At 43.5% G+C, this 22,162-nt stretch overlaps 1 protein-coding gene across 1 annotated transcript; it reads right to left on the minus strand.

Moving 5' to 3' along the window:
• Nucleotides 1-317: 317 nt before the first annotated feature.
• On the minus strand, nt 318-13,114 carry NPM1 (nucleophosmin 1). The gene is made up of 11 exons (XM_075766173.1): nt 12,955-13,114; nt 12,105-12,184; nt 9,242-9,361; nt 8,337-8,430; nt 7,644-7,747; nt 7,065-7,126; nt 6,519-6,573; nt 5,118-5,207; nt 4,293-4,394; nt 1,653-1,727; nt 318-674 (listed from the first exon to the last, which is right to left on the minus strand). Exons 1-11 carry the CDS (start codon nt 13,016-13,018, stop codon nt 636-638), a joined length of 885 nt encoding a protein of 294 aa, XP_075622288.1. The 5' UTR covers nt 13,019-13,114; the 3' UTR covers nt 318-635.
• Between the last annotated feature and the right edge of the window lie 9,048 nt (nt 13,115-22,162).

Consider the following 22,162-nt stretch of genomic DNA (forward strand, 5'->3'; position numbering starts at 1 on the left):
GATGAAGCAGGTCAGAAACTGAGAAGCAGGAAAGGCTGTTTTAGGCAATTATACAATTAGTGGTCACTTCCAGACAAGAATAAAGTCCCACTTACCATTTAAGTCTTCTCACCAATCATCTGCTCCGTAGCTGTAAAGCTCACAGAATTGGAGTAAAGTTGGTTTTGAAGTTAACATAAATGAGACTATCTGATGTGTACTTGGTCAAGACAAGTAGCTAAAATACTTAGCAGTAGCTCCTATGAGAACTTTAACACCCTGTTTTCTTCCGGGTTCAACATGCAGACAACCCCCAACCCATAAAAAAGAAACGATAGTACTTTATTAAAATACTAAATTTTATTTTTTTTCCACGTACATTTAGTCTCCCCACCATTTCCATTTGTCTGACCACCACCACCACCATGCCTTATCAAAACATTCCATACATACTTAAAATGAAGCTGAGGGTGGAGTCCAGTCTTTAAAAACTAAACAGGCATTTTGGACAACACATTCTTGGCAAGGTAATCTGGATGACATTTATCAGACACAGTAGGGAAAGCTCTTTCAGCATTTGTAAAAAGGACAGCCAAATAATGGTTACAGAAGTAAGAGTGCAGATTTTAATGAACTGTTTAAACTGTTTTCTTTTCTTACAGAGTCTGTCTCCACTGCCAGAGAGCTTGAATGACCTGGAAGTGTACACAAAAAGTTAGAAATTGAAATCCATTTTTCTAGTTATTTTCAGTTTACCATCTCCACTTTACTCCACAAAATATTGACATTAAATTACAAGAAAAAAATGCATTCCTTTCAGAGAAAATCAAGTCAAAAGCAAGACGTTAGGTCCTTCTGCTAGAAAACTTATTCACTCAAAGTCACAATAATAAGAATTCAGTGAAGGTATAAGCGAGAGGATGGGTGTGGACCAGCTAGGCAAATATTGGCTGAACTCTGCCTACCCTGGCTAGGTCAGACCAACTCCAGTAGCTGAGGCTAACTGCTTTTAAACATTCCTTCAAGAACCTATCAATTTGTCTATCAGACACGTTTACTCTGAACCACTGAGGGAAGCAGGAAAGCATAAGGAATTCTGTCACTGGAAGAAAGTTTTAACTTACAGGAATTTTGATAGGGAAATCCAAGACACATTTTAGCCTAGTGTATGTTGAGTAATAACTAATTCAGAAACTTGCTTCCTGATACCACCTTTTGGCTTGCCCTCTTACAAGAGTTCAGTTGACTTTGGGAGAAAATGTAGTAAGAAAGCCATAATCTCAATCGCAAAACAGTTCCCCCTCCCAGACACCCTCCCCAACAAAAGGCTGAACAGCAGACTGGCCTAGGTGGCCAAATTCAGCAGCAAGGAAAACCACAGCTCATTTCCTTAGCCAGTATGGTGCCAAAAGGAAAATTCTGTGGGTTTAGTAAGCAAGAGATAATTTACCAACCATATAAAAAGCTGGAAAAATGTAATAAAATATTAGCTTTCCCATCTTAGCCAACTAAACCCTTAAAACCATTCCCATTTATTTAATTTGAAGTATTGTTCGTGGTTTGTAACCCTTTGAAACAGTCCAAAGCTTGTAAAGATTAAGAAGTGGAAAAGAATCCCTAAGTCAGGTTATAAAAGTTTTTGGACTTTATCAAGTTCCAATAAATTCAGTTACCTTCTGGTCCTCCGTCCTGAAGCAATTCTTAACATAGTTGGCAAATTTAGGTTCCAGCTTCGGAAGGGAAGAACCCTATTTTGAAAAAAGCAAGCTTTAGTCTATGCAGGTCATTTAATGATTCCAATAAATAACTTACGAAGCTTAAACCCTTTGCAATACACATGGAATTTTACTGAACTCACCTTGCAACATCCCAAACCAATCTGCTTTTAAATCAGTTTTAAAAGTTTGCTTCTCTACAGTACCCAGGTATTTCTCACTGGAGTGAGTGCCTACACACCAAAATGGCTGTACAAACATCTTTGCTCACGCTCATAAACATAACAGCAAGCATTCACCACTTAAGATAACCTTGTTTATAGTCAACACTCATATTCCATTCAGATAAACTAGAACTAATTCCATATTTATGAATTCTTACTACAGCGTGCAACTTGAGACATTACTATCCTTCACAGGCTGGTTTTCAACTTCAGCTCTCTGAAGCAAAAAATAACTGATCTCCCACCTACCTTTCAAGACTCATTCTACTAGATTAGTTCTATGAATTAAAAGAACCATTCTAGAGACATGTGCTTGTATGTCAGAAATTGTCTTTGGACATACAAAGCAGACTCAGGAATTCATGGATCTAGGTTTATCTTCATGTCTTTTCCTATCTCCAGGCTAAATAATACAGTACGCTATTTTAAGAGACAGTGATTTACTTTCACATGCCCCATGAGTAATATTTCTCCCATTTTCAGGTACATCAGTTGAAATATACCTAGCCAAGTATGACAGTACGCTTAGCTGCTACACAGCACATCACAGAAGACAGCAAATTTATGTTCAAAGGAAACAAAGCTACATTAGGAATATTTGAAACTGCAATACCGCAACCAAAAGCTTGGATATTTGGACAATGTCTTACCCCTGGATTCTGTCACATACTGATGCTTTCCTATTAGCTTGTTCACATGTATTTACTACCTAATGCAGCAGTTCCATGCTATTAATTTAATAAATTACTGGTTTTTTTAAAAGCTGCTAACTTGCTGACTGTCAGCTAGAAGCACTATTGTATACAGCAAAGCACAAACCTTTTGCCTTACTAAGGTATGCTCTAGCACCATCTTGGAAAACATTAAATTAAGCTGCCTGCTATTGCTTCTACACATTTGTGCTTACACAGCATTTCCCAGTAGAATCACTCTTGAGCAACAGAAAGTATATTCTAAAGCTACTTGCCAGTTATCTGGTCTGCATGCTTACCTCCACAGGGACATCTGCCTCCTGTGAGCAGCACAGCTGCTTCTGCTTACACTGCAGAACCACCACTAATCACAGCTCCTCTGTGTCATGCAAAAAACCACCCTAGCATCCGCTGGATCTGAGAGGTTAGTTTGACCTAGCAGAATGATGCCATCCATCACTGTCAGCTTCACAATTTAGGGATACACATTTTGATCCTTATCACAATCTGTCATTGCTCACTCTGCATCCACTATATTGAAACACTTCTTATCTTATTTTGTATTCTGGGACAGAACTGCCTCAAAACATTAAGAATCTAAGCAGAAGATAATCCCAATTCTTTAGATGACCTTTGATTTTTGATTGCCACTGTAAGGGAGGGAAGTTTTATCACCTCACACCAAACTAAAAAAAAAAACACCAAACCAGAATTCTTCATGGCACCAACATCAGCCAAAAATAAGTTTCTAGTTCAGTCATAAATGAGCATACTATCTATAAGCACAATCATGAAGTAAAACCAGAACTTGTATAGTTTAGATGTCAAGCCCTCACTACCACCTATTCCGCAGTACAGGTACGTACTCAGCTGCACCCCTAGCTAGTACACAGGTTTCCACACTTGGCTAAGGGGGAAAGAATTGCTATTACCTGCTACACTGTTACCCAACCAGCCTATAACTAAAATGCAGTTTTCTTTTTTATACTGAAATAGCAGCTAAGAAGAATATTCATATGCATAACTGAAGTGCTAGTTAAAACTGACAACAAACCAGAAGCTGAGTGACTGCCCTGTGACTTTCAGAAGATGAAACATCCATTGAGAGTGAGACTCAATTAACCCCAGATCTCCAGCTCAGAAAGCAAATGCTTTCAGGTCTTCATGGATTCATTAATGCGTATCACAAGCACCTATCTCCCCCTTCTGGAAGTTATAAAGCCTCACACATATCTGGATATCTAAGTTGGATGCTGCTTTAAGACCCAGGTATTCCAAGCATGTGAAGAACTCTGCTTTACTCTAGTTGCCTAAAATGTGTACACTAGTTAAGACACATTTAGAATAAATATCACCCAAGATTTGTTGCTGTGGTTTTTGGTTTTGTGGTTTTTTGTTGGTTCCCCCCCCCCCCAATTTTAACTGAGACAGTTGACTAAGAAATACCAAATTCCTAATCATCACTACTGGAGGAATCAAAAAACCAAGTGTTCTCGTTTCTCCTGAGTACAGAGACTTCTTTTTATCTCAAGTGAGTTTTCATTTCTCTGAGCTTCAACATCAACATACACTGATAACAGCGCAGCAATCTGTGTCATGTAACCATTTCTTAAAAACACCCAATTCTTTGATCTGTGAAGTATAAAAATAAGGCTGAGAAAGCTGAAGTTTCCAAAACTCACCTTATCTACGGATGCCTGCATTTTTGCTTTAATCTCCTCTAACGACAGAGGGACTTTTGGTGTTTTCGGAGTTAGAGATTTATCCTTCTTGGAATCTGGAGTCTGAAAATTATTTATTTCATTAGGAACTTGCACATACATAAAGCTACTTAGTATATAACAACAAGTTTTCTAAAAACAAGAATGTTAAAACCTACTGTAAAATTTATACGGAATAAAATAACTATCATGTAGATTTTCAAAAAAATCACAAAGTTAAATTTGTGCTTCCAATACATTACTCGGAAACAAGGAAAAGAACAACACAAATTTGGAGTTACTACCATTAGCACAGCTTGCATCTTAGACTTCTGGGCAGGTGCGTACACAGTTCTTTCTCCCAACAGAAATGAAACTGAAATTAGCCCAAACATTGAGTGATTTGGAGTTTACTCCACAACTGCAGCCAGATTAGGTCATGCTTTAAAAAGGTACACATCTGCACTGCTTTTCAGATGTTATCCTGTCATCCTTCCCACACTAATTTCTGTATCGACCCTCCTGGCACGCATGTTCGAGTAAAACAAGACTTGCATTTTATCCACGGGATCACCAATACTCAGAAGGGACAACACACTTGATTTCGCATCTCGGCTGTTGTAGTTATAGATTGATCACTGAAGAGCATCACAGGGGAACATGATGTAACGAACAGGATCCCCAGTGTGCTTCATATTAAGATTAAAAAACTTAATGGTTAGCACATTATTTAAAGTTACTGTTAGGCAAGAAAACTAGCTTCCACACTAGAATAAACATTTGGTTTACTCATTTGTCTTCACTCACTTTTGATTTAGATGCTGGTGTGGACGGCTTAGAGTCTTTTCCGTTTTGCTTTGCTTTCTGCATATTTTTTCCTGAAGCCTCACGGACAGGCTGAAAAGAAAACACTTAAGTTCATTTGCCACGAAAAACTGCTAGTAAACATTAAGCTTGTTAACACAATACTCCAGACTTAGTAACAAATACATACTATTTAATCTCCAACAAAAACCCTCTTGTTTGGCATTTCATACAGAAACATTATCTGGGATGCGCGTGGGCAATGCCACATGCATATTAAGAACTGCATTCTTAATTCCTGTATAAATCAAGGGAACATTTCTTTCAGCCACACTAGATTTGATTAGATGGCAGGCAATCTGCAGTTCAGATTGTCTTTACCAGGCCTTCAACTATTGCGCACTATCACCTACAGAAATTCATTAGGACAGAGCAGCATATTTAATGTTTTACTTTACTATGTTTGTTTCTAAACAGCAGATCCGAACATATAAATTCAAGCCAAAGTACTTAAATTCAAAAAAATTACTACCTTCTATCTCTGCCATTACCAAGTTGTCTTAGTTTATTTTACCACCAGATGGCACTCAAGGGCTGATGTAATTTGGCATTTGAGCACTTGGCTGCCTGAAGTGAACCTTTTCCAATCGGCTCACACATTTAGATACGTTTTTTAATCAAAGGTTAAGTTGCTAAAAAGACCTATTTCACAGCATGTAGGACTAACTGAAGTGGCAAAGCACAAGCCACACCTTTGAGCAGGATTTTGTTTGCTGCCCAAGAATCATACACAAAATCACACCAGTCTGACAACTGCACATGCGCATATGCATGAACCCAGCCACCCCTGCAGCAAAGTAATTAAAACATGGATTGGATGTGCACACTCAAGTGTTCTAATCCCATTACAATTTCTTTATGCAGACTAAACTAAATCCAAAGCATCCCATTCACACATTCCAAACAGCTGTGCTTAAACTCATTGATTTAAGACACTACCTGCCCAATTATTGTCATTCCTTGTACTGATACCTAGTTTATTATAGAACAGAACACTGCGCATGGAGGACACCTAAATTAGCTTCTGCATCATCATAAATGCAGAGTTCAAACCTTAACAGCTATCTCACTTAGGCAAACACAGCTCTAAACCCCCTTCTGCTTTAGGGGGTCTTCACATGAATCCTCAAAGATGACTCAAAATCAGGACAGTTAATTATTAACACCTATTAGTAAGTTAAGAGGTGTTAGCACTTGCTCCCCCTATCTGAATAAACTTAGTTGCAGATATTAAGTCCACCTGATATTATAACTCATTTCCTTTCAAATTCAGTTAACAGGCTATTTAATCCTTCATAGGTGAAGAGGGTCACAATGTGTATGTATATACATAATGCCACTTACTTTCTTCATTGGTGTTTTCATTTCTTCCTCATCATCCTCTAAGTCATCCTCATCGCTACAATCAGAAAGGTAGTCACCATAACTCAAGATTCATACTCACAACTTGAACCACATCAGGAATTTGCCTTCCCCCTCCCCTCCCAATAAAAGGTTTTATTCATGAAGGAAGCAAGTCACCTTCCCAAATCTACTCCACCTTATTTTAACACATGGCAAGGTGTTAGGCCAAATACTCTACTTACTACTGTTAAATCAGTTCAATGTGTTTCCTTGTTTAATACTGAAGGCATGTATCTTAAGACTTCCACTACAACTAATAAAAAAATTCTAAATTTATTAAGTTAATGAATTACATGAAACTAAGTTTTATAACCCAATATGACTGATTTTAACAACACTAATTTAATTGCATTGCAGAGATAAACAAGGTAATTCTGCTTTTTTGTAGCCAAGTAGCTTGCTCACTTAACATCCAGTTATGTCATACAATTCACATTCTGAAAGTTAACCCTGTTTTTCAAAATACATTATCGAAACAATACATACTCATCATCTTCCTCCTCATCTTCATCGTCATCCTCATCATCTTCTGATAATTTTGCTTTTTTCTTAAAAAAGATCAAGTATGTGTCAATACCATTTTGTCTTAATTAACAGCAACCTTGATCCAAAACAATTTGTGGCATACTACATATTCCATCAATTTAGCTCAAATCCAAGAAGTTACAGCTGCCAAGTCAAAAGCTATTGACAAATTTATAGCACACCTGAGCATACAAACCTTTCCTTCTACACTACAGAGCTTCGATCAGCATTTAAACTTGCAGTATGCTGATGTTTACACCAGAACCTGCACACACTCTGTTACTGTAGTGGACAAAGCTTCCACACCGAAGTAGCATTCATATTAGCCCCTCCAGCAAAGCTTTGGAAACTATCTATAGTTAACAAGTACTGAATTACGGAAGTGTAAAGACCCAAGTACAAAATAATCCTTCTCCACTGATATCAACAGACCACATATTAAGTAAATCATAGCAAGCCATCTAACTGCTTACTCCTACAGGCAGGTAATACCAAACCAGTAGAAAATTCTGCAGACAAGCTGATTGAAAGTATATATACCTGTGGTGTTTTAGCTCCTCCTCCACTGGCTGGTCTCTTTGTTGAAGTGTTCATAATTTTTGCATCATCTTCCTCGTCGTCTGATTCTGGTTCTTCCTCTAATGCTGATAAAATGATGGCAATGTATAAAAAATTCACCTTATTTAACAATAACTAAAGCAAGACTGCTAGTAAGAAACAGAAGAGTATCACCCACAATTCAACAGGCAAGGTTTTACTGAGGTACTGAATTGACAGGAGGAAGCTTCCTAATAGTGATCTAATCACTGAGATCAGACACTTTTCCAGCGGACTGTATGTACTACTAGACTGAAATCCAAAATGGGTCAATAACCATCCTGTAACATTCCTCACAGAAAAGCAGCCATAGAAAGAAAAAAATTTTTCAAATTTCTGCTGTGAGACAATATCACCGGGACCCTAACACCCATTTTTAAGGGGACAAATCAGAACTCTAATTGCAAGGCTGACAAACTCCCCTTATCCATACAAAACAAGAGGCAAGAAAATGTATGCAAGCATTTCCCTGAACACCTTTGTCCTACAGTTACCTCATGCCTCTCAGGACAGCGAATTAAAGATGCAGAGGGTCAGTACCAGAGAAAGTACTGCTTGAGATACCAGATACATCACTAGTTCTGCTTGTGCTGACAGGTAGCAAGATCACAGATTAGTAACCTGAGTAACACATACCTACGAGATGTTGACCGCTGACGTAAACAGGCCCTGAACCACATTTCAACCTCAAGACCACCGGTGGTGTGATCTCAAAGCCACCTAATGAAACCTAAGGAAAAAAGCGCTGCTATTTATTCAAATATTAAAGGCAAAGCATGCTTAACAGACAATCTATTCAAATGAAACCAAGAGCACCAGCATCTGTGACTCCAAAGCTAATAGTTACTCCAAATTTGCATCTGACAGAATATTCCAGAAGTGTTTACAGTCAATAAGCCACAACAGGGTTCACTATACTCTCATTGCTTATCATAATTAAATCACTCTTTTCAAAGCCAGACCAATCCGCATTTGTTTCTACTCCTCTTGGCCACAATGCCAATTTGAACATTATCCATCACACCTGCCCCCAGCATTGTGCAGTTCCACTTGTACAACCTCAGCAACGCTGATTCAAATTACATTCCAGATGGCAGGAATGACAAGTAGGGCGCCCTGACATCAAGAAAGGGTTGCAGTCATCTTTAGAATCTCTTAAGAGTTTGGGACCTGCAGAAAAAACTCACTTTTCTTACCCAGGCTTAAAGAAAGCAATGCAGGCTATAGATGCATCTGCTTGCAACACATACACTTGTATACATAGAGATGACATGCAGAATTACTGTAATTTCTTGTAAAAAAACCCCATAATTCAAACAAAAGCCTATCCTCTCCAGAGGACTAGAATAAGTTTACTAGGCACAAAAAAAATGTATTCATACTTAGCTTGTATTTACTACACATGCCAAAACTTCACACTTGTCTGAACCCACTGACCACTGTGCAGTTTCACTAAAATTCAACCTAAACATTTTCTAATTTGTCTTTTTTCTCACCTGAGACCAAATTTATAGTAGTTTTTTTTAAGTTCCTGTACTTACCGTAGGCTGCACTGACATTTTCAGAGATGCCAGTACTACTTTAATAGGGTTGCCTTCATAGTCCAATGCTTCTGCTTCTACAACGTGTAATTCATCCTTAGCTCCAGCCCCTAAAGTAACCTGTGAAGTAAAGAACAACGCACATTCTGAGAACCTTCCCAATTACTTTGAAGTCTTTTAAACTCCGCATCTCTTAAGACCGAAATTGGTATTTCTGACTGCTAACTATTCAGTTGCACTCCTCCCCAAGCCAATACCCTCTCCTTCCCCATAACACTCGCAAGGTGCAACTCGAGGCATGTATTTTGATGAGAGTGAAAAGACTTTTTGCTACTGGATTATTACACTGAGATCAGTCAGTGACAAGTCCAGTCAGCACTGAAGCTGGCCCAAGGGAGGAAGTACAAGCACATGCCTAGAAGGGAAATAAAACTCTACTACAGAATCACAGCCTTTATCCTTCCCCTTCCTGCCACGTTTCACCTGCCAATTGCTTCACTTTATCACACTACACACTTTTTGCTTACTTGACATTCAACTAGGAGTTAAATCTGCTCAGTCCATTACTGTCATTTATGCATATGCCTTCTGCATTAATTCAGAGCTGCTGTCCCAGAGCAATTCAAAACTCAAGTGCCTGAATTCCTTACACTGGGTACAAGTCTGATTCAAAAGTCATAGCTGCAGGGAGGCAAATGAGTGACAGACAGGGGGCAGGCCTGAAATTCCAGTTCTCTGAACCTCTGGCATCTGAGTCAGGATTACATGCAAGAGATGTGAAAACCAAGAATCGCCTTAAGTACTACAATTATTCCTGAGACAAGTGAACAGGGCGCTCTGTTTCCTTTCCCAATGCCCATGAAAAAAACCAGCTATCCACACCCCATGGAAGATGTGGGTGTAAACACCTCAGGCAGCAGCATACAACTCCAACTTCCATTCTCCGAGAGCTGCGTTTTAGGCAGGCCGTAACGATCCAGACAAGATACATCAGACTGAAGGCTGAGAAACAGGGTTTAGGATCCACTACTCCTGGCAAGTTTCATTACTGTAAATAAGTGAAATTGCTGCTCTGATCTCACCTCTCAAATGGGTTAGCAACAACACTGAATCATTCAGATGGTGCAACTACCCACGAGGACAAGAACATGCCTTCCACCCCCAGCTACTCTTGTCATTTGCCCTTCAAGCAATATTACAGCACTTACTGTTAGTTTAGTCCATCATCACACCTATATCTTAACTGACCTTATGTGACAGTTAATCTTTATAAAACATCTAGTCTTTTATCAGGTGCATAGATCAGTCACCAGGAATTTGCTACCTTTGCATTTTATCTCCCATCAACTCCTTTCTCTGCTTGCCAAGACACTTGTTTGTAGCTATGTCTAAAATCTTCAAAGCCTTTTAAGACACTTCCAGTTTGTCATTTGTTATTTTAATGCCCATTTCTCCTGTATATCATCTTTTGTCTTTAAGAAGACAAGTTATTGAATTAGACTTTGTCCCCACAACCCTAAAAACTAAGCACTGGTACGTGTCCAATCTGCTTCATCCCCCATGAAGAGCGCACAGCATCAGAAGAGATGCTATAGGTAATTTGCCAAAAAACAGGATCTTTGGATAAAACCATACAACTCAAGTATCACTCAGTAACTCCTTTCATCTGTGTGACAGACATTCAGATATGAGAACTATCCGCATGAACTTGTCCTATACGTACTTTACTGCTATATTCTTCCCTCAAAAGAAATTCTAATTAAGAACCAATTAGTCATTGTTAAGTCCAGGCTGCAATTTTCATAAAAGGCAAGAACTGAAGGCACATGATTCACAAAACTGTAATGCCTGCCTATTAAAGTGTTGTAAGTATCACTGTGAAGAAGTTTGGAGAGCATTATTATGCAAGTCTCCTGTAGGAAGCAATTCTGCTGCAGGAAGTTATCCACAATTGTAATGCTCTTTTGTTTCCAGGTATCATTACGGTATCTCTTTATATTTAAATAAATACAGTAATAAACCATGAAGTAGAGAGATGCCACAACTCTTAATTCCTTTCCTGTGAAGTTGTGGCACATTCTCTTTCTGCTAATCAAAACTAACACCCTTAGCCCAGAACAAAAGCCTTGAAACACTGTTTCTTGCTTGCTGGGGCAGCGGAAAGATCCAAGGACACATCCAAGAAGTCTCAGGGTACAGACCCTGATTTCCAGGAGTATTGTGCTCAGTGCAGAGTCTGTGAGATGGATTATCTGAATGAAAGACAGTGTTTGCCACTTAAATCCTTAGAGAGGGCAACACTAAGGACAATAAATCAAAACATAAACCCTCCCATTTAGATTTAGTTACTAGCTGCTTATGAAAAAAACCACAAACAAAAAACCTGCACTGGAATTATATTTTGGAAATATATGGAAAAGCTTTTCAAAATCAAGTTTCTAATAAATTCTACTAAAACTGATCGTGCATCATTCTGCTAAGTCTATCCTCCTCCTATGCTGCAGCATTTGAACTATTGCATTAGGGATGTCAGTGTGTATATTCTGGCCTTTAATTCCATCCAGTACACATTTACTAAGCTACCGTGAATTCCATTTTTAAACTTTTCCAGACTTGTATTGCTTGCTGTAAACAACAAAACATCAGTGGATATTTTAAACTATTTGTTTTTCAATACAGCAAGTAAGTAACATGGTATGCTCCACTCCCAATGAAACCTTATTATTTAACAGATCCACATAAAATCACTTGCCACTAAAAGAAACAAGTTTAATAATAAGGAAAAAAGCTACGCATTACAAAACTTACTTCTCACAACATCACGCACTACTACTTAAAAGCTTAGACACTAAACAATACTTGCCGTTCTCAAAGACAACTGATGCTCATTTTCTTCATCGTCTACTTTGAACTGATACTCCTTGTCTGCTTTAAGCTCGCAGCCTGTAAAAAGACCATTTAGATATAAACGTACCGGTTTATGTAGACGCGGGTATTTGCTAACCACTTGTTATTTTAACACTTGCTGCTTCAAGACTCCGCACTCGCGCAGAAAACCAGCGGCACCGCAGGCTCACGAGAGAAACACGTGGGGTGCGGAAAATCCCCGGCGAGCCCGCGGCCTACCGCCGAGCACGCAGCTCCCAGCGCGGCCCGTTCAAGCCCATCCGCCAGAAGCCCGTCCACGTTCAGCGTCCTCCGCCGCTGCCCGGGGTTACGCCATCTCCCGGGACGCCCAGCGTCGGCGAGCCGGGCCGGGCCTCCCCCGGGGCCGGCGGCAGGGAAACGTGCCACGGCCCGCCGCCCTCCACGTGCTCCGCCTCCCGCCGCGATGCCATGTGCTCCGCGGCCGGCCGGGCGCTCCGAGCGAGCCCGCGTCCTTAGGAACGGGCGGGCCGACGGGCGGGCCGTGCGAGGAACAAAAGCGCGCCACGCCGGGCCGCGCCGCCGCCACGTGCGAGCAGCGCGCCACGTGGGGCGCGCGCGCTACGGGGGAGCGCAGGGCGGTAAGGGCGGCGGGCGCCGCGCGCCCCCTCCCCCGACAAGCGCCCCCTCCCCTCCCCTCCCCTCCCCTCTCCCCGCCCCGCCGAGGCGCAAGGCCGGCACCAGGCCGCGGCCCCCCACGCGGGCCCCGCCGCCTCGAGCCGCTCCACGCTCGGCCCCGAGGCCTGAGGGAGCGGAGGGGAGGGGCCGGGGGAGCGGCGGGCCGTTACCGAAGAGGAAGGTCTGTGGGCGCAGGGGGCCCATGCTCTCCATGTCCATGGCGCTGTCCTCCATCTTCTCGGCCTGCTCGCGCGGGAAGAGCGGGGCGGGATGCGGCGCTGCGGGCGGACGCGCACTAAAGGAAGCCGCGTGCCCGCCCACTCCCAGATATAGCCCGCGCGCTCTCGCGAGACCCACGTGCTAGCCACGCCTCCTCGGCCCGCCTCTGCGCACGCGTCGCCCCGCCCCTCCGCCGCGCGCTCACGCGGAGAGGTGGTCGCGAGCGCGGCCCTCGGCACCCTTCCGGGCGCGGGGGGCTGCGGCCATCACAAAATGGAGGCGGTGGGGCGGTCCCTGCGCGCTCCGGAGCGGCTGCGGGCCCGGGACGGGCCGTCCGTGGGTGGCTGTTCTCTCACGTGTGGGGCCGGCGTGGCCTCGCTAGCACGCCTGGCGGGGAAAGGGCGGCGAGCGCCGCCCAAACAGGTGACTGCTTGCCGCTATAACCTGAAGGGACAGGCCGGGCAGCGGCGCGAAATGGCTGTCCGCGGGCGCGTACGGCTGCCGGGTGGGATGGGCCCGGCGGCGGAGGGTCCTGCGGCCCAGGGGAGGCGCAGCCTGTGCGCTCGGCAGCTGGCCGTTCCGCCGCGCTCCTCAGGTGCCTCCCCAGCCGGCTGACTGGAAAGCCCTAGGAAGGGCAAGGCGCCCTGCTTGGCCGTGAGCTGGGCAGCGGGGTGCCGCGGGCAGCCCCCCCCTCAGGAGGCTCCGAGCCCAGCACCGCTCATTCACCCCAGGGGCTTGCTGGGGCAGCAACGCAGCAAAAGGTTCAATGTCACAAACCCCACTGAGAGAGGGGGTGCCTGAGTACGGCCTTATGGCTCCCAGCCCTGACCTGCGTCTGCCGGCGCTCTTCCGTGCAGTGGCGGGCCCTGCTGCAGGGAAACATACTCTTCGTATTTTACTGAGTGTGCCATGATCTGACGGCCACTGTCAGCTTTGATTAATTAAAACCAAAGCATCCCCTTTCTCTGTCTCCATACCTGTTAAGGTTTGCTGCCATTCTGAGTTACTGCTCCACGTGCCATTGGGCTCAAGCCCAGGGAGCAACAATATTTTGGAAAACTGCCTGTCAGCTGCTGTGTGACGGGAGTGAACTACCCTTTCACATGAATTGCCACATGGGAACATCTGTGAGTCACAACAGAATTAAAATTCAGAATTTTTATTTTTTTTTTTGTACTGAGAGCTACCAGCCCTGCAGAGGCTTGGGTGTGCATTAGCACAGCTAGTCCATCGCTGGCCCTGGCACGGCACACCATTGAGTTGCTGTTCCAGGCTGTCCTCATGTCCAGGGGCCTATCTGTAAGAGTCAGGTGTCTTGGTGCTATAAAAGAGCTAATCTCATGGTTACTGTTACCTGAACACCCACTCATCCAAAATAACAGTATATAACTTCTTAGTGCTCACGTCTCTCCCTTAATTTGAGATGTGTAACTCGTATTCGTAATACCTACATTCATGCTCATAAAATATGAACATTGAATTCTGTTCCTGAGAATGAGGCAAACTGAAACAAAAAAGAGCTGATGCGGAGGTAAAAACAAATCATACCTGTCAAAATGTGGCATTCACCTTCTTTTGTGCTTTCCCACAAAGCTCACAGTAAGTCCAGTTCCACAGTACATACACAGTACATACACTTATTTTTAAATGTAGAGTCTCCTATTTGCAAGATACAATCAGTTTTCCAAATACCAGGTTACTTGAGCCGTGGGTTCACCAGGGTACGTCCCCCTACAATCCTGTTCACGTTAAAGGTGATGGCCTACTGCCGTGCTGTCAAGTGCATTGCCAAGGCCAACTAAAATACAATAATAATAATAAAATTGTGTGTGAAAAAAAAGGATAGGAATAAATAGCGTTTGTTTCATTTTGTAACCTTTGGTTTGGTTTATTTCTTACTATCCTTAGGAAGCAATTACTTCTAAGGGTGGCCTTTGATGAAGGAAGAGTGGCAGCTTGGCACTGCACTACAGAGAAGATACGCACAGGGATTCGTCAAGTGGCAGAGGCAGGAAAACCCACCGAGAGTGGTGGCTGGTGGCAGTGGCAAAGGAAGGGCATCATTCATTGACCAGACATCTCATCCAAGATATTTCTTTGATTAGGCTTGGAAATGGAAACTAATATAAAAATTTAAAGTGAAGTTTTGGCATTCCCCGAATGACAAACAGACTGGAGCGGAAAGGTGAATACTCCGTGGTGGTAGTGAAAGAGACTGCAGCTCTTTACATGTACAGTTACCTGGTGTCATGCCAACAGGAATGCATGACTACTGGTCAAAACCACCCAAAAACCTGCTCCGCGCAGCACCGAGCAGCTCACAAAGCAGGCTGCGGTTACAAAAGTCCAACCAGTGCTGTCAAAGGGGAGCGGTGCAGCCACAGCATGTTCTTGGCGCGTACAGAGTCGCTTTTAATTCAATTACAGTCTTCCATTACTGAGGAAATAAATGTGGGAGGAAACAAAGGACAGACACAGAGAGCAAAACAGGGGTAGGATGTAGGAGATATATGCTTACAGCGTCTCATTTGGCTCCATAGGGCTTTAGAAGGGCTGTCATATATCATAACATTTATTATTTCTGTCATGTACTAGGATGAGAGGGCCATTACAATATCGATCATTTTACTCTGCTCAACTCTACAGTATGTAATATTCAGCATAGCTGAAAAAGCTTACAAGTGATTTAGAATATCTGTACAGGGAGAATTGAGGAAGAAATCGGAGTCAACATGGTTTTGCTTAATGGAATTTTCTTTTTAGCAAGCTTTTACAAAACTTAGGAAATTGCATTTCAAACACAGTTAAAGCCACAGCCCAGTTGCAGTCAAGCAATCAGAAGCTACAGGCACAACAAAGATTTCCTATGCAATCTTAATTTGCGCGGTGACATAATGACATACTCTTCAGCTGTGCTGCCCCATAGCTGTCGCATAACATCTTCACTGGGCTCCTCCTCCTTTCACCAGTCAATATTTTCTGCCCCAACATACTCAGGGCCAAAATCTTAAAAGGCATCAGAACACTTTCCCGTCCTTGATATCAACAAGAAGTCACTTGCAAACCTGAAAATCCAAGTATTTCAATTTAACCTGAAATAACCGTGGATGGGGCAGCAGAAGGGAGGCGCTAGCTGTTATCATTAATACACCATTAGCAGTACCAGGCAGGACGCTGTTCCAGCATTGCAGTGACAGCCAGGACAGAGCCGTGCCCTAACCACAGAGGTGCAGCAGAGGTGAGAGCTGCCCTGCCCTTGCTTTGAGGAGACTTGTCCTCAGGGTTATAATTTCCCTCTGCTTCCAGGTGGGTTCGCAGCCAGCTCAACACAGGGAGATGTGATAGAACACCATCCTTACCTGGTTGTCTTCATTCTTACCTGCAGTCTGCTTTTTACCGCTGATCCTGCCATGGGTGGACACGAGAAGTTTTCTTCATCATCCTTTAGTGCACTGTCTGTTCCATGCCCAGCTTTGCCTGTAAGACAGTTTCTGCAGAGCAGCATGAAGGTCTGCATCAGAAGATCCTTCAGCACTGGAGAAAGCTGCATTCTGGAAGGGAAGGCTGATGACCTGGTCTATATGCTTATGACAGCACGCGCTGGTGCTGCTCCGACTCTTCTGTATTTTTGCATATAGCTTTCAAAGGATCCTTCTTATGTTAGGGCCTGATTTCAGACATTCATCCCTAAAAGGGAGAGTGACAGACAAGCGAGGATGTCCACAAAGAAGGCACTCAGGTCTCACAGTGATGCTAAGAAATGAAGTTACGCAGGTAAATTACACCAGGTGTGTTAGCATCACAAGTCAGACTTGAGATAGCCTGAAATTTCTCTTTTTTTTCTTAAATACTCTAAAAACCATACCAACAGACACAGGATCTAAACATTTGGTATGAATGATCAAGCCTCGCATATGGGATAATTAATTCTCATTTAGAAATAATACAACATGTACCTGAATGTAGGTCCCTTAACAAAAAGACATCAGAATTATATGCTTGGATTTTTTTTTTTTTTTTTTTTTTGCTTGTAGCTGAGGTTCGGGTATGACTCTACTCATGCCAAAATGGTGGTACTAGCCTGGATCTCAGCCAAGTGTTTGCAATAGGAAACAGTTAAAGTTGGATTTTTGTGGTGACTTGGACCGTATCAACAGGTCACAGACCAGGATGGGTGCTAAGTCAGGGCTCTGTCACGGGAGCTAGGTGTTTGAGTAGCGCGGGTTAGCATGGCCACGCTCTGGGGAGGGACAGAGAGTGTAAGTTATATGACCTGATGCAGGGATGAGCTGTCTCTACTTGCCTGCCATCATGCTGGACGTGTGTTAGAGCCATACCTTTAAAGAAAAGAGGGAAGAACTGTGTACCAGATACAATTCAAGAGGAAATAGTATCCTGAACATGTTCACCAGCCCTTGCTAGTATTTAGGACAGTCCTTACCAAATGAGGGTCTCCGGTCCTTAAACAAGATATAATCAGCAGATAAACTGAATTCTACCAACTTCTGTATATTGTGCACATACACTGCTTTGCAGCAACATTTCAGATCGAGGATCCTATCGGCACTCCCATGTGCTGTTTCGTCCCTGGGCACCATGTTCCAGGGCATGTCTTACATCCAGATTGCTTTTCCACCTTCACTGTCTTCTGGATCTATTTTTTTTTTTTTTCCCTGGAAAAAATTGGCCCTAAAAATCTACATACTTTGAAACTTTCTGTGCCCTGCGGGTCCTAAAGGTGAGACCACTTCCCAGTAGAAGGAGTAGTAAAAGTCTGGAGTTGTTGGGGCTGCGATGTCTCAGGAAGGAATATGTCTGTGAAGAGCTCCATAAGCCATGGGCACGTAAAGCTGGTGAGGAAGACTACACATAACCTTTTCAGCTACTCTGCTCCAGTGATGCCAGCTGCCCTCGCCCCATGAGCTTGTCTACAGTGCCTCCCCCTGGAATATCATTTGCTGCTGTGCGCTACTACTATACCTGCTGCCAGCCCACGGCACTTCTCTGCTTGTTAAACCCAATTAACTTGATTGCAAAATGATGCGCTGCATCACTGCAGACATGCATGATCTCTGCTGATCACCTACAGGCAACCACGGCCATGGAGATGGGAGAGAACACATGCTACTCCGCATAAAAGTAGCCTGTTCTGGTGGTCACTTTTCACATCTACTTCTTCTGAAGTACAGGCTTTAAAATATTCTCCCCTATGCCCAATGGTTCCTTCAGGCTCGGGGAAGGGCAGAGCCAAGGCCATGGGGTGAGGCCACAGCACAGGCTTGTCCAGTTCCTGACTTCCCTGTGTTTGTTGTACTCCTTTGTCTGTATAGCTTCACTGCCAGCGCCTGAAGTGCGGGTCCGTTTGATGTTTGGGAAGCATGCAAGATGCTGTCAGTCAAGTATAATTTTGGGCAGATGCTCTGGGTACAAGTTCAGGACAGATTCCCTCTTGTGAGCGCTGTTTTCATTTCAAAATCAACAGCACCATCTAGTGACCCCAAATCAGCTTCCTACATACCTGTCTGCATTGTCACCCACATTTCACACGCTCCTCCAGGTCTCCCAGGTGAGGTTTTTCTGTCTGTTCCTATCTACACCTTTCCTGTTAGAGGATTGCTTACTAGAAGGTCTTGCATGGTGGAGGCTGAGGGCACTCAGCCACAGTCACAGACCTCGGAGCTGGGATGGCATGATCCAAATTAACTCACAGGCCAGGAAACATCACTAAGCTGTGTGCCAGACCCCATTTGGCTCACTGAGAATCTTTTTTGCCTTTCTCGGCACCTTTCACAGCTTCCACATTCAAAAGCAATCTGCTCAAGGAAAGAAAATAATCCTCCCTTATCCTTCCCTCTGTTCCCTACTGTGTTTGACCTTGCTCACATGTTGTGTAAGAACATCAAGCACACCAGCCAAACATCATGTTTTGTCCCCAAGATCCCACTGGCGTACATAGCTGATAATACAGAAGTCCAGAGAGTCAAAAGCATGGCCAACATTATTTCTGGTCTCTCAGCTTAGAGCAATAGGCAGACAGGCAGCTCCACAACTCCAGCGTGCAAAGAGGCCTTCTGTTACTCTCTCCCTCCAAAAAACTCACATAAAAGAAAAAAAAAATCTGCGGAATCCACACGCAAACCTGGAGAGGCTGATGTTTCCTTATCATCCCAGCTCCTGCACTGCTGCATCTCACCCTCTCCACAACAGTCCCCATGCTGGCTATAAAGACAGAAAGATGTCATATTGACAGCAGTATCATTTTGCACTTCTTTTTTTCCCCAGCCAGGACAATGTGCAAATTTCAACCCTCTCTACTTCCCTACCGCATTCTCTCAGTTCCATGACGCTTCGTCAGGCCACCTTGCAGGCTGAGGATGCTGCAGGGAAGGAAACAAAAGGACTCCAAGTTTTTGACTGCTCATGGTAAGGAACTTTGATGCATCAAGCACCTCCTCAAGTGTCAAGGTCATGGCCAGGAAAACGTACTATATGTGAGATACGTGTGGCGAGCTCTTACGTTTCAGTTTGCTCTTTAGGCTAAACCAGGTCCACGCATCCCAGCTTGTGCTAGAGGGCACTCTTAGAGGCCAGGAATCTGGAGCCCTGTGGTTATACACAAGGATCTGAATCGCAGCTCTCAAGTTTGCAAAGACAAGCCTAGGAAAGGTCTTTCAAATGAAACCGCTTCAGAATCATGAAAAAGAACAAGACAGACGTTTAAAGCCATCCCCATAAATCGGTTTCTTTCCTGGACTTTACTGAGCTTATCTAATGTAAGCAATAGTATTAAACCATTCTGCCTTCTGGGTTATATTTGACCAGCTGGGGCAGCAGGATGGGGTTTTTAGCATCACAGCAGCATTCCAGGGTGGTTTACTAGCTCCTGCACACAAAACATCCTCAGTTCACCTTATATGCTTTTTTATATATATATACATATATATATATATGCTTATAGGCTTGTAGGCTTCTGGAGGCTTTTGGACAAAGATATTTACCAAACAAATGAACATTTATCACATTTTCAAACTACAGTTGTGAAATACAGATGAAACAATGGGCTCTGGTCTGATCTCTGATCACAAATATGGCTTTAGAGATGTAATACACAGCTCTATGATCTGTCTGAAGCATTGCAAAGGTCAAAAAATCAAATTGAATGTTAGGAATCACTGGGAGAGAAACAGAAAATATCATTAGGTCAGTATATGAGTGCAGGGTACAACTACATCTTGACTACTATAGGTAGCAATAGTCCTGTTGTGAAAAAACACAAAATAAAGGGCTGTTCAATAACAAGAAGCATGGAGAACAGGAAACGACTGTCTGCTGTCTCTCCTAATACAAGAAATAGAGGGCATAAAATGAAACTTGTAGGTGGCAGATTAAATAAAAAAAAAAAAGAAAAAAAGGAGGAGGCAGATCCTCACCCAACACGTAGCAGAACTGTGGAAGTCACAGTCACGGGATGCTGGGGACACCAGAATTTACATGCATTGGACACACATGTAAAAGAAAAATCAGTCAAGGGGGGGATAGACAAAAGACAATGTTCTCTGGCTCAAGAAGTCCTTGAATAGCTTGAGAAGATATTCTGGGGAAAATCTGACTGTAACCTTAACCTGCTCTCATACATTTCTTCCCGTCGCTGTTGGCAGGCAGACATTGGGCTGGCCGAGCATTTCATCTGATGCGAACAGGGAGGAGGTGAGGGGCTCCTCAGCCCAGGCTCCATGCCAGATGTTCCAAGCAGACCTACAGCTCAAGAGCCCCTCGACCTCAGCTTGACTCCAGCCCAATATACACTGCAGTGCTGGTTACAAGACTCAGATCCAGAACTCAGTTTTGAGACTGATCACACACTGCAGTGGGGTTTCAGGTCTAGCAGCAGAGGTTTAGAGTATTTTGGCTAGCCATTTCCATCCAGGCATAGCCATCTCTGACAATCCCACAGTGGAAGACTGTTCAGTTATGGCAGAGGCTCCTACATGCTCGTACTATCAATCACCTACATTGGAAACCTACTTCAACTGAAGTCTCTATGTTTTACTGCTGGTGGTAATTTGCAGCAGGTCAAGATGGAAAGGTGACAAAATATTCACATGATCATCTTGATGCTTATCTCACAGTTTCATCCTGTAGTGGGGAAAACTAATCTCCAGTGCAGTTACATACAATGGCAAAGTTACCCAACTCCCTTGGCTCCTGGACGACACAAAGGAAAACCACGTGGACCTCCTGTTGAATTCTCTGCATTTCCCACACCAGTCGAGAACTCTGGCCATGAACGATGCGTGTCTGTGTGATTCAGACTTTTAAAAAGCAGGTGATAGGTTTAGCAGAGGTTGGGGTCCTACGGGATGTTAGTTCTTAAAAGAGTGTAGAACTTCCTTTACAAGAAAGAGGATTTCCAGCTTCCTCAGGAAGAGATTTTTTTTTTTTTTCAATACTTCTTCAATTTCATCTAAAATTTGGAAATCTGAGAGCTGACAGAAACCCCAAAATAAGAGTTCCCATCTGTCTTATACTACACTTTTCAGGCTTTGCTCTCTATTTGCAAATTTCTAACAAGCTTCTGTGGAGCTCTTTGCCAAGATCTTCACTTTGTTTTGTTGAGTAAAAATGTTCACTGATCTGACGCAACCAGCTGTACTGCACACATCTCAGCAGCTTCCTGCTCTGCCAGGTTGGGCCCATCAGTTTCATTTACCTTGGTCGTGGTGCCTTTTAACATTTAATTACAAAGCAGCACTTGTCAGTCACTTTTCTTATCATCTGCCATTTCTGTCACCTCAGCAAGAGCCCAGAACCCCTTCAGCTTCCCTACCAGCAGAGTTTTGAGGTGGGAAGGTCTGTCCCAGCAACGCCTTTAATAGCTAGCTGTTGACAGATCAATTAGCACTTGGCACTCCTAAAGTTAGTGTCGCCCACGTACTGTCACTGTGTTGCACTCACTTGCAGGATGGTTCATCACTCTTGTATGTTCCTGTCTAGCAAACACGCCTGGCATGTGGCAGGGACACCTCCCGTGTGCCCGGGTGTCCCTCAGAGCAAGTGGCACACAGCGATAGTGGAGCTGAGCAGGAGACCAGGTGGATGAGCTCCACATTGGTGTTCCTCTGTGCTCTAAGTCATCATGGCATCCACCAGCAGGTTGCA

This window comes from Balearica regulorum, chromosome 14, assembly GCF_011004875.1.
Source record: "Balearica regulorum gibbericeps isolate bBalReg1 chromosome 14, bBalReg1.pri, whole genome shotgun sequence".
NCBI classification, from domain to species: domain Eukaryota; kingdom Metazoa; phylum Chordata; class Aves; order Gruiformes; family Gruidae; genus Balearica; species Balearica regulorum.